The sequence below is a fragment of the Grammomys surdaster genome, unplaced genomic scaffold (assembly GCF_004785775.1).
Source record: "Grammomys surdaster isolate TR1022 unplaced genomic scaffold, NIH_TR_1.0 126391, whole genome shotgun sequence".
Classification (NCBI taxonomy): Eukaryota; Metazoa; Chordata; class Mammalia; order Rodentia; family Muridae; genus Grammomys; species Grammomys surdaster.
The window spans coordinates 871813-884117 of NW_021621185.1; the positions used below are offsets into that span (position 1 = coordinate 871813).

A 12305-nucleotide genomic window follows, 5' to 3' on the forward strand; every position below is an offset into this window, starting at 1 on the left:
AGGGAGGGAGGGAGGGAGGGAGGGAGGGAGGGAGAGAGAGAGGGAGAGAGAGAGAGAGAGAGAGAGAGAGAGAGAGAGAGAGAGAGAACACCATGCTGCATGCTACAGAGTGGAGGGCCTGTTGTCCATGGTAAGATTTGTGAACTTTATCCAAATAGCAATGAGCAATTATGGCAAGGTCTGCAAAGGGAAAGTGACATGATTGTATTTGCCTGGAAAAACAAACCTGTATCTCTGCTCTCATAGATTGTAGAAAATGCATTAAAGGGATTCAGATGGCTGCATGGAGACAGATTAGGAGACTTGAAAACTATTGAAAGGTGATGAAGCTAGGAGACCTCAAAGGTGATGTGGAAGGGGCTTGGCAGGCTTGCCTGTAAGATGTTAAAACAGGTCAAGAAAGTTTGGTGATACACTAATCCTGTGTTGGTTTTCTTTGCTAATTTAATTCAGGGCAGCACTTCATAAATGAAAATAACTACCCGGAAGTCCTGTGTATCGCCAGGCCACCCACCTGCAGAATTACCAAAGACTTAGTTGGTGTGGCTGCTATTCTGGTTATTTTGGGAGATTTGATAATGGATAGAAAAGGATAGTTTTTAAGGATCAACCTGAGAGCTTAAGGGATAGAATTAGTTATCAAGATAACAAAGTAACTATTGAGTTCCTCTGACTGAGAGGGAAGTATGAGCATTGACAAGGATACTTCTCACATTACTTATTTTCAACAGTCCTTGAGAAGACCTCCCAACAGGCTCAAATTGACATCACAGGCACAATATATTTCTAATTAGAAAAAAAATAGCAACCAAGAGGTGACCATCAGTGACTTCTTACATATGAATGAGAAGGAAATCAAATGAGTATGGAAACGTTATTTGTCAAAATACCATTTGTCTCCTTTTCTTTGCTTATCTCCAATCACATTCACCTTTGACACAAATGTTTTCTCCCCTAAACTGTCATGCTATTGCTATAACTCAAATTACTCTGACTGTGTCTCAGGGATGTCCTTGCTGCCAGGTGTTCCTCATTCACAGTCTTACCTCATGACTTTTATGTTCAGAGTCTGCACCTGTGCTGGATTGTTCTGTTGCCCATGTAGGAGATGGCGCATCCTTCAATGCTGTTATCAATTCCCACTAGTCCTTCTTCTCCTTAGAGAAACAAATGACTCAGGCAGAGCTAAGGAAGACCTCTAGAGATGACCAGGTCAGTCATGGCTGGGAGCACTTCTGTACTTCTCATCCTGCACTTGGTCACACTCAAGGAGGGAGAGAGAAGAGTGAGCCCAGTGGCTATCCTAGCTATCCTCACGGTTGTAATCAACAGCAAGGTATGTGCTTAGCAGTAGAGGAGCAAGGTAGGATGGGCAGAAAGCTAAAATATGGAAAATGGAAAATTCTACTGGGATCTGGTATTCCAGCTATTCTAGTATCCTATATGTAGAAATATGAGTTTCTAACTATATCTATAAATATAGAATGAGGAGGTTACAGAGTGAGGCAAGTACTTCTGATGTGCTGGCACACAGTAGGGTGACTATAGAGACCAATAACATACTAGATATTTTAGAGGGCTAAGAGAAAGGATTTTATGTATTTCCACCAAATGATAAATGTTTGCAGAGATAGATATGCTGATTTGAGCAACAATGCATACATGTTATATAAACATCCAGGGTTTATAAATACATGTCATTTATATAAGAATTTAAAAGAAAAAAATGCTTTTCATTTCTCCCAAAGTTCTTTAAGTCCTTTCTCCCTTTAACAGTGCAACAATCTACATCTATTCCTACAATATTTACAAACCAGTGAGCAGCTGTCCAGCAGACAGCGGATGCTCTCTCGTTTGTAACTTCCAGTCACACAAACTCCTCCAACCACCACCACTGTCATCTATGTTGCTGAAAGTGTGCCTTTATTTCAGCTAACCTCCAACCTATATGCTTTTCTCAGAAAGAAGGGTATGTGTATATAGTACATTTATTACTATATGTTATATATAATAGAATATGTGTAAGTCTGCAAAACGTTCTTGTGAAGACACCTCTCAAAACCTAGTTAGCATCCTATACCTAATGTTTAATGTCTTATAAGGAGTAAGTATTCTCATGTTGATTTTATTCTAAGTTTAATATTGAAATCTTTGAAGTTGTTACAAATACCTTTATATCATGATTAAATAATGATCTAATTTCCTTTGATAGAATCTTAAAATTAGTGTTTTAATGATTAGCTATATTGTTCTTCTCAGAGACTTCTGACTACATGGCATATTCTTTCCTTCCTTAAGCAATATATCTAGTATTAGCAAAGTATGGTGTGGGACACATTTGACATTTCTTGTTTAAGAATAATCAGAGATCCAATATATCTTCAACTTTAATTTTCCTATTGTGAATATAGATCATGCCACTGATGTGGAAATGGAATGCTGAACTTTCACAAATTGCCCAGGAACAACTCTTATTCAAAAAGAGTTCCAACTAAAATATTAGTGCTGGAATTCATCATAGCCTTTGTCACATCCCTAGTGAGAGGATTAGGGTGCAGTTGCTCCTCCACACACAACAACATGAGAGGAAAATTTCTGTTCTCTTTGCTTATTATCTCAGAAATAATTTATTTTAGGCTTTTGGGGTAGACACTTTAGGTCAACAACCACACATTTCTTATCTCTATGTGTATAAAACTTTGCTAAATATTTTACATGAATTAAAAGGGAAAATTGATGAGATGAGTTTCCAAAGCCTTAACAAATATGTCCCAACAACCAAGTAGGAAATAGAATATTAACAATAGTAAAGTATGATAAAACTAGGCACAGAAGAACTGGAAGTACATGTAACTTAGTGTTAAAAAGCACTAAGATTTCATTTATTTTGTGAGTTCCATTTGCATCACTAGATAGTGACAGTGCACTCCATGAATAATGCAGTTGAGATAATAACTTCTTATATGGATTGTCACTTCTAGAAATCAGCCAAACTAAAGAATAAGTTGAATAACCTATTGTCCTACTTACTAGAACTCTGATAACACATAACATCTAATTACAACAATTGAAGATGTGTGGAAAAACAACGAGCAAATGTATTTCATCATTGTCAATATTAAAATCTTCTGCATTAAGTACATGATTGAGTGTATTTTTTAAAATTTCCAGATATGAACATACATGTATACTTCTACTTGTGAGTCTTCAGCATTGTGTGTACAAGAAAACAAAGCCTCCATGGAACCATGTGGCTATACTGCATGGCACAACTGTTGTTTCTGTTTTGACTGCATGGCCTGTCTTGAATCTGAAAAAGTGTGTAATTCATACATGTGTGTCCTGTGGTATTTTTGTTTGACAGTGTGTTTGAGTTCTTTCTGGCTCTTTTCTTAGCAGAGTTCAATACACAGCTTTCTTCATTGGAGAATTTGTGACATAAAAGTGAGTTAATTTGTGTTACACACTCTCTTAGATAACATAGATCTACAGATTGCTTGGATAAGGTTGAAAATTGGAAAGTCCTCAGAAACATGTGAATTGATACTATGTGGCCTTGTATGAGATAAAAAAAAATTATACTTTGGTTTAATTTTGATATGTCTTATTACTTTTATACAATGTTTGAAGACATATCTAGTTATAAAGTGTTAAATATGTACGTTTTATAAGATGTGTATACTATCTGTTCTGTGCTTTTTTGTATGTATATCAGCAGGATAATCTACTAAAATTGTAACAATAAAAGGAAGTTAAAAATGATATTTTAAGTCTTTTAGAAACAATTGCTTCTGCAATCTTATCATTGGCCATATTCTTATGCCACTTATCCTTATGTGGCTTCAAGAAAGGTTGAGTTGCTAATAAAGAACTGGAATGATGCTATAGTCATAGACTGGTACCCTAAAACCCTAACTCATATGTTTCTCAGCTGAAGTTACAATCATGGAGCAAAATATAAACCTTGCATTTCTAGAATGTACTTGGTCTTTTATCCTTAACATTACCCAAACAGCCCATCTTCTTTAATAGCTTCTAAAGATGGGAATGCCAGTAGCTAATTTATTAAGTTCATTTATTTTTTAACTTTTTTACTGAACTACTGTAATTGAGGTTTTTTTAACCTAAGTCTACCCTTCTTAATGTACCCACCCCCTTGATAGCCTAACACTTCTTTTAGAATGGATTTTATAGGATCCTTAGATGTTTAATGATACTGACAAATGATTACTAGTTAAGACATTTTCAATTTTTCTCTTTATTCTAATTGATTTCACTTGTTTTTGACTCAAAATATTGTCTTCAAAAATTGCCATGTTCAAATACATTGACACTCCATTTTCTGACAAAGTTGAACTTTTGTTATTGCACCCTTGATTGGGAAGCTCTTGTGGATATGCCTAACTACTGAAGAGCTTTGTTGCAGATGACCTCTGCTGATATGAAGGTGTTGATCGTGTTATTATTATTGGTGATCATCAGGTTCTGACAGTAATCACTTATGTAACATCAATAGCAAGTGTCTATTTGGTGTCTACAATGTCTATCTCTTCAATCCAGTGGTTGAATGTGTTGCTTCAAAATGAATTGTACCTTAGCACTTAGAAAATATTAACTTTCTTGTAGTCTTTTTTTTATTGTAGCCTTAATAACAGTACTTTGCTGTTTCCTGAGTCTGCTTGAAAACCAGGGAGTGGGATTTTTTATAACATTTGGAAATCTGTAACTCCCTCATGTTTTGGTCAATGGACTTTATGAAGACAAAAATGAAAGAAATGTAGCACTGTCTTTGGGAATGTTATGGTTCTTCTATTTCTTATTCTAAAGTTGCTACATAATTCCCTTTCCTCCTTCTATTCCCTCCTCATTAGGTCAAAGATGGTGTGAAATTATGTGAAAATACTTTTTATCCTCTCTTTTTATGAGGCATGAATGCTTTCTAGGATGGACCTTCTCCATAAGGAGTTCTGGTGACAGTGATGGAGCTCATGACGTTGATGCAGTTCCCTCACGTAGACAGAGCAAGCTTTTCCTTACATATTCCCCACATTCCTTGTCATCTGTCTTAAAGACAATCATAAGTCATGGTAGGACAAAGAGGAAGGTTTGCATCTAGGTACTTAAAGGGAAATGCTTAATAGTAAATAGAAGAATTATTTAAATTTGAGGGAGGCTTAATGCTTTTCTTTATATAAATGAAAGAGATCAATGATGTTAAGCACTTATAACAACTCTTCAGAAGGTTAAGTAAAGCATTTAGCCAAACTGACCTCTCACTATGACTTAAACAGAATATTATAGAGAATACGTTTTAGTAAAAAAAAAAAATTAACTAGCCTTTTTCTGAGTTGGAAACATTGTAGACAACTGTACAGTTAATAATTAACTAAATGCCTAAGTGTTTCTAAAATGTGACAAAAGCAACAGCTTTGAATGTAGGTTGAAGAAAAAAAATGTTATATACCCAATTATGTAAAATGTATTCTAAATCCTCGCCTTCAAATAGGACAATTTCATGAAACTCAATTTGTATTTCTAATTCAGAATTAACTAACTCCAAGTCATCCATTACATTTAAAATACAGTGTCATTTCTTCATACAAAGAATAATGCTTGTGAACTCTCACCAGAAAGACTGCTTGAATGTTAAAGTTCTCTCTTTCTCTCTCTCATGCATATATGTGTGTGAAGCAGTCTTCTCTTGTATAGTTGTTGCTGGAAATGTTTTGTTATTAAAAGGATCAATTAATATTACACTTCCCCTTAAAAACAATGGCTGTCCTGTTCAGTACTGGATGAAAGATAATGAAATGCTTTATTTCATTTACAGACAATGCTAATGAGGAAGAGTTGGAAAAGATCCAGTAAGGTAACTCTTAGCATGTGATCTTCAGCTTTCCTTGTTGAGAAGACTGTTAGCTGCTTTTCCAAATCTATCTCATCCCTTTCCAAGCTGTATCACAAAGTTTCATCATTGCTAGTTGCTCTTTTTTTCCTCCCCATAATCTTTAATCAAATCATGCGATGCTTTCTAAGTCAATAGGAACCTCACTGGTCCAGAGCACTCAGACCATTCTCCTACTGCTCTCCAATCACTCTCCAGCCTCATTTGCAGTATCCAGTCTCTACTATGTGCACAACAGGGTCTACAAAATCACTCTGCTCCAGCATGGAAGTAATTAATTGGGGCAGGGACAATTCCAGCGGGCCATGAAACATTCTTTTGTTTTGTCATAGAAAATTGAGTATGGGCTTTCTAAACTCACAAGTCCTTGTGTCATGGCACCTCGAGGACAGTTCTCCCTCAGTACCTCATATCATTTCCAGAACAAGAGGCATGGAGGCTCCAGGAATGTCCTGAGCTTTCTATATACCTCTTAAGATAAGTAAGGCACATACTAAGCTTTTAGTACCTTTGGTGATGGCACCACTCTTGAACATAAATATCAAGATGAAACTGAACTTCTATATGACTATACTTTCAAGCAAATCATATTTCCTTGGTAAAAATGACATTTATTCAAATTTTTACTTAAAAGGTCAATATTGCTTTTAATAGTTCTGATTTTTTTAGACCCTGGAACATTGGCAATCTTTCTTCTTCCATTCTGATCAAATCATGCTGTTATTTAAGTTGTTATTCAATTTCATCATTTTCCTTCTCTTTGGGATTAAGAAAATATGTATAATAAGTATTGTTTTATGTTTTCTATGGTGTCTTAATCTGGTATTTCTTATGTAAAGTTAGCTACTTTTAAGTTCTTACACTGCTGATAACCAAGAGATAATTCACCAAAAGACCAGGACTCAAAAGGCACATACTGGAGAAAGTTGCTGAATATTTTTGAGAATTCACTGTGATCTCATTAAGCAAAATAAAGCTTCAAATACTTTTAAAGAACTGTTGTATTGTTTGTCTTTGTAACTGTGTTTTAGAATTAATAGTATATTAAAAGAATGTTGACTTTAAAATATACATAAGATTTTCTTCATCCTGTGTTTCTATGATGATATATTTGTGTAAAAACCTGCTAACCCATGAACAGTTAGCAGTATTACCTCTTTCAAATAAGTTTAACTAGGACTGGATATTATATAGTATTTGGCATCAATTAATATGAATAATCTATTTTCTTGGAATACGAAAGAGAGAATAGAAGTGTTGTTTTTGACTGTGTATATTGATAGGCACCTGACATCTCAGCATTTAAGAGGCTGAAGGAAGAAAGTAAAAGGCCAGCATGGGCCCGAGAGGAAGACCCATTCTAACATATATTCAGGTAAATAGGTAGGTAGGTAGGTAGATAGGTAGGTAGGTAGGTAGGTAGGTAGGTAGATAGATAAATAGATGGATGGGATGATAGAGTCTAAGATATTTAATTTCTTTAAAATAATCTTAATGATAAAGTACAAATAAATCCACATAATTTCCTTGAATCTATAAAATTTTAAATGAATAATAAATATATTATTTCTATTATTTTATACTTAAAATTCTTAGTGCTTTATAATTAATTATTAATTTAAACTTTGGAAGTTTGCCACTAGAGATGCAAAATGCCTTTGTCTAATTTAGCACTCTCTTAAGTATTTAACAGGTTATATTTTGTATAAGTGATAATATTAGACTAAGAGAGTTTTTTATTTTTTATTTGATATTTTATTTATTTACATTTCAGATGTCATCCCCTTTCCCCATCCTCCCCCACCTTAACTCCCTATCCCATCCCTCCTCCTTGACTAAGGGATTTTTTTAAATTTTGTATATTTTCATAGAAATTCAAAATGCCAACTGAGTTAGAATAAATTCACTCATTTCATTTGTTTTTTTTCCTATGAGAATATAACAAGTACTTGGTAATTCATTCAATTTTTACTATGCCCTAAAACACTTCATATTCATCAGATAGTGTTATATTTGAAAAGTCCATGGAGAACTTTACATTTCTAATTATTACTTACTTCACTGGTCTTTACACACCCCCAAATTGATACTGTCACTGAATCCTTTCCTCCAGGGAGCTGCTTCTGAGAACTAAGGGGTAAGTGTGCAGGGGAGGTGGGTTTAGGATATGTTGCTGCCTTACTGAAATACACTCTCCTTCTAACTCATCCCCTTAAAATCTGTGTCTTTGTAAGGAGAATTCGCCTTTTGTTTTTAGAAAGAATATGCTTGAGCTATACTTAAATACAAGAATTGATATTTTTAGTAGTTAGTTATTTTCATGTTATGTAACTATACTCACCATTGTATTTTCCTATAGATAAAGATCATTCTCTTCTTTGCAGTCTCAGTTTACACAAATGAAAATCTCCTCTTTTCACCTGGCATGTTTTTAGAATGACATTTGTCTTTGACCACCAAGGGGTGCCAAAAAAAAGAAAGAAAAAGAAAAAAAAAGAAAAGAAAAAGAAAAAAGAAAAATGAAAAAAAATCTGAGAGTCAAACGTTCCCAGTAAAGATTTGCATATAGCCAGACATTGCTATTTACAGTTATCTATGGCTCAGAGTTTTTCTGTCTGGTTTTGGTTTCTTTCAGAAATAATCTAAATACAGATGTAGACAGGAGAGTACTAAATTCATCATCCTTTTGTCACATAAACATCTCCCTTGTATAAAAGGTGAAATACCTCATAGAGTTTCCCATCATCTAAATATCTGCTGGTCATTTCAGTATCTTCATTTTATGTTTTTTTTTTCTTTTTTCTTTTTTTTTTTTTGGTTGAGGAACCAGCAATACAATAGCTGCAAATAGTCAAGGAACATGCAAGACAATAAACACAAATAGTCAAAGAACAAGCAAGTCAATAAATAAAGTCCCATGATCACTGTTTCTAACGGCTTATCAGGATGACCAAAATATCTGATCCTACTTCCCTATCCTAGCCCAAAGTCATTTTCATGCCTGAAGCCTACTTCTTTGTTCTAGACTAATATTTAGATTTCTGCCTGAAATTACTTCTTCGTTCTAGCCTAAGGCCAGATTCCTGCCTGAAGCTCATTTCCTTGTCCTTGGCCATGTCAGATTCCTGCCAGGCAGCCCCCAAAGCTCTCCACATCTCCCCCTTTATATTTCTTAAACAAGACTGAGTCTGTCTTAGGTTGTTCTGACAAGAATACCTTTCTTACCCATTGTGGGATATACATTATCAAAAGCAATACACTTCTGTGTTAGGTTGGTAAGGCTTTGTGCAGAATCTTATCCGTCTTTGGCTTACCAGTCTGTTAAATTAATAATTCTGTCTGTTTTCAATTTCAAGCCATGTACTTTGGCTGCCAATATACTGATGTTGTTTAAGACAAGCTTTAACACGATAAGCAGGAATAAAAGTATTCCCAGGACAAAAAGGGCTGGCATGATCAAGCTATATATGCCATTCTTGAAGCTTGACCAAAACGTAAAAACTGACCTCAAGCTATGGATAATTTTATCAGTAGTATTTGTAGCATTGAAGCTCAGCAGAGCAGTATTCTTTAAATTCATAAGCTCACTATGCAATGTTAAATATCCAGAGAGGTGTTAGAATTATGCCAAATAACCTGCAAGTGTCTTTAAACTTTTTCCTAATTATAATGACTATCATTGTAAATTTTAGAAGTAACACAAATCCATCAGTATTTGACATGACACTCAAGATAGCTCCTTACTATTAAACTCTGAACCTCCTTCCAATAATTTGAATAGGATAAAGAGCATCAATCCATTGTTCCAAACACCTATCTAAATCCTCTTGTACACTCATCACATTAGTAACATTTTTGTGATGAGTTTTTAATTCATGTTTAGCTAACACAGAACTGCCTGTAGTAAATTCTCTCATGGAAATTTCTGTGCTACTTACATGTTGTGAGACAGTTTTTAGTATTGAAGATTAGAGCCATGTTCCTGAGGACATAGGCATAACAAATATTATTTAAGAAAAGTTTCTTTATCATTGTGAGTACAGCTGTTATCACATTATAACAAGTAGGGAAAATGCACTTACATGGACCTGTGCAGAGCAAGATGTAGAAATATGGGCTAGATTTTAATTGAGTACAAATCAGTAAATAGTAAATCCTGCATTATCTTCTTTTCTGGGTGTAGTAACAACTACCAATACACTCATGTCTACCAGTTCCACATTTGATCATGCCCAGTATAAATTCTCTATCACACTTACCCGAAATACAAGTGTTATTTTAAGAAGAAAAGAAAATCAATGTCTTCCTAAACTCAAACAAGTAGGTAATTATCCAGGTCAAAGAACTACATTTACGTGACAAAATACATTTTGGCAGAGAAATTGTAATGCTTTTAGGTGTTCAATACTTTATTCTTTAGAGAATCCTATCATTGATAATTCATTTAAGGTTAAATTATTCATCAGGAAAATTCTATGAGCTTAAAAGACATATATTATATGGTCAAACCAAAAAATGGAAATGAAATAGTGAAATAATTGTCTCTCTCATACATGTTGAAGTTTATTCAGTGCTGCATGTACCCATGTTCTAACCCAGAAGAGAGATTTTATAGTTTATCTGTGTTAGGATGAGTAATAATAAGCAAGGTACTGCTAAGCATGTTTGTGTATGAGGTAGAATCATGGTTTCAAGTCAGCTACACAGTGAGACCTTATCTTATGTAAAAATCATACATGTTCTCAATAAATTACTTCAATTATCTAAAAAATATTGTGGCAGGGGCCTCACCTCTAGCTGAATTGCTAATGACAGTTGATGACTTCTGAGTGAGATTCATTTTTCTTTGTGTATGTGGCTTCTGATAGGTTGCCCATAACGCAGTGAATGGCCACACCCTTGCATATATGGCCAACAGTAATTCGAGTTTGTGAGATATTAAGTAAAAAAAAAAAACAACAAACAAAAAACAAGACAATTCGTTGAAAAGGACATTTTTTGGTGGGTTCTGGGAGCAGCTGGAAGTTGGTGGGAGTTTGTAATGATCAAAATACATTGCTTCATGTGTGAAATTTTCAAGGAATAAAACAAAACATTATTTAAAAGAAAAGAAAATTATAGTGTAATCATATTAAGGTATACATGTCAAAATCGTAACTGTAACAATTTTTTATTTTTTTTCTTTAAAATTTTGTTCTTTGGATAATATAATGTAGATTGTTGTGGTGGTATCTCATTACTACATCTGTTATTTGACAGCCTACATCTCTTTTAGCAATGTATCTTCTTATAAAGATTTTATTATAATCACTTAGCATGATTTTAATGAAATATGAAACACTTTATCCATTGGTTGAACGAAGCAATTTTAACAAGACTTCTGGCAAAGATATCTTTAATTGAAACTAGGGAACACTGAGCACTGTAAGGCTGCAGAGCATAGTTAAACTGGCCCTTGCATGACATATTAAAAATGCATCAGTGATTTGTAAATGCTTTAAGTAGGGGACAGAAACAGATTAACACATTTTTAAGTATCACATGTAGTTAGACATAATGAAAAAGATATTAGTTAACTATCATCAGGTTCTCTACTAAGGCCTCATATGCTGATAACCAGGTGATTTTAAAGAAGAAAACCAAGTTGTAAAAAAAATGACAACTATTGGTAGGAGACTCACCTGTAAGTGAGTAATGTTTTTAAGGAAGCAAACATTTATTTAAATTTCCTTACTTAGGCAAAATTTTTATTCCCAACTCTTCTTAGAAATATTATGAAATAATATTCAGAATTGATTGTTCTGAGATTCTAAAATGCAACAGTAAATAAATGGTGAACAGCAATAAGGAGTATAAGCTATTATACAACATGTATTTGGAACTTGGTTGTTAGATTTACTGTTTATTTTATAAATATATATTAGCATGATATTTGATTATTCCTCAAAGTACATAGTTAGATCTTATATTGAAATGATTTCTTTGATGTCTTTACAGTATTTTATCATAGACATAAAATTAGATTTATGTACATTAATTCATAATGGTAAAGATTTGCTATAACCATGACATATTTATTTGAGTGCTTTTGTGGCTCTTTCTGGAGTAAATGTGGATGATCTTGTATAAAGTCAAGGAATAAAATGTAATCCTGAGCACAAGATGGAGCCAACCAAGCTTGCATCCCAAGTCTAAGATGTTTATTGTATGATTGCCAATTGACCTTTGCTTCGTGGATGCACCAACAGAATGCCAACCCATTTCCCCATGATCCTTCCTGAGCTGATTAGAGAGGGGAAACTAATAAAGCAGATTAATGGAGTAGAAAGTTGCCACATAGATATGTATTACATCATAATGGAAGATGATAGGTTCATAGGTAGGTGGATAGATGGATGGA

The 12305-nt window shown here is 34.1% G+C and overlaps 1 protein-coding gene across 2 annotated transcripts in view; it reads left to right on the forward strand.

Annotated features, from left to right (window-relative positions):
* Mctp1 (multiple C2 and transmembrane domain containing 1) overlaps window positions 1–12305 on the forward strand; it is a 333870-nt gene that overhangs the window by 82641 nt on the left and 238924 nt on the right. For both annotated transcript variants that reach the window (XM_028760130.1, XM_028760129.1), the window contains exon 5: window positions 5831–5869. In XM_028760130.1, the coding sequence (XP_028615963.1) occupies window positions 5831–5869 (39 nt within the window). The remainder of the gene's footprint in view (window positions 1–5830; window positions 5870–12305) is intronic.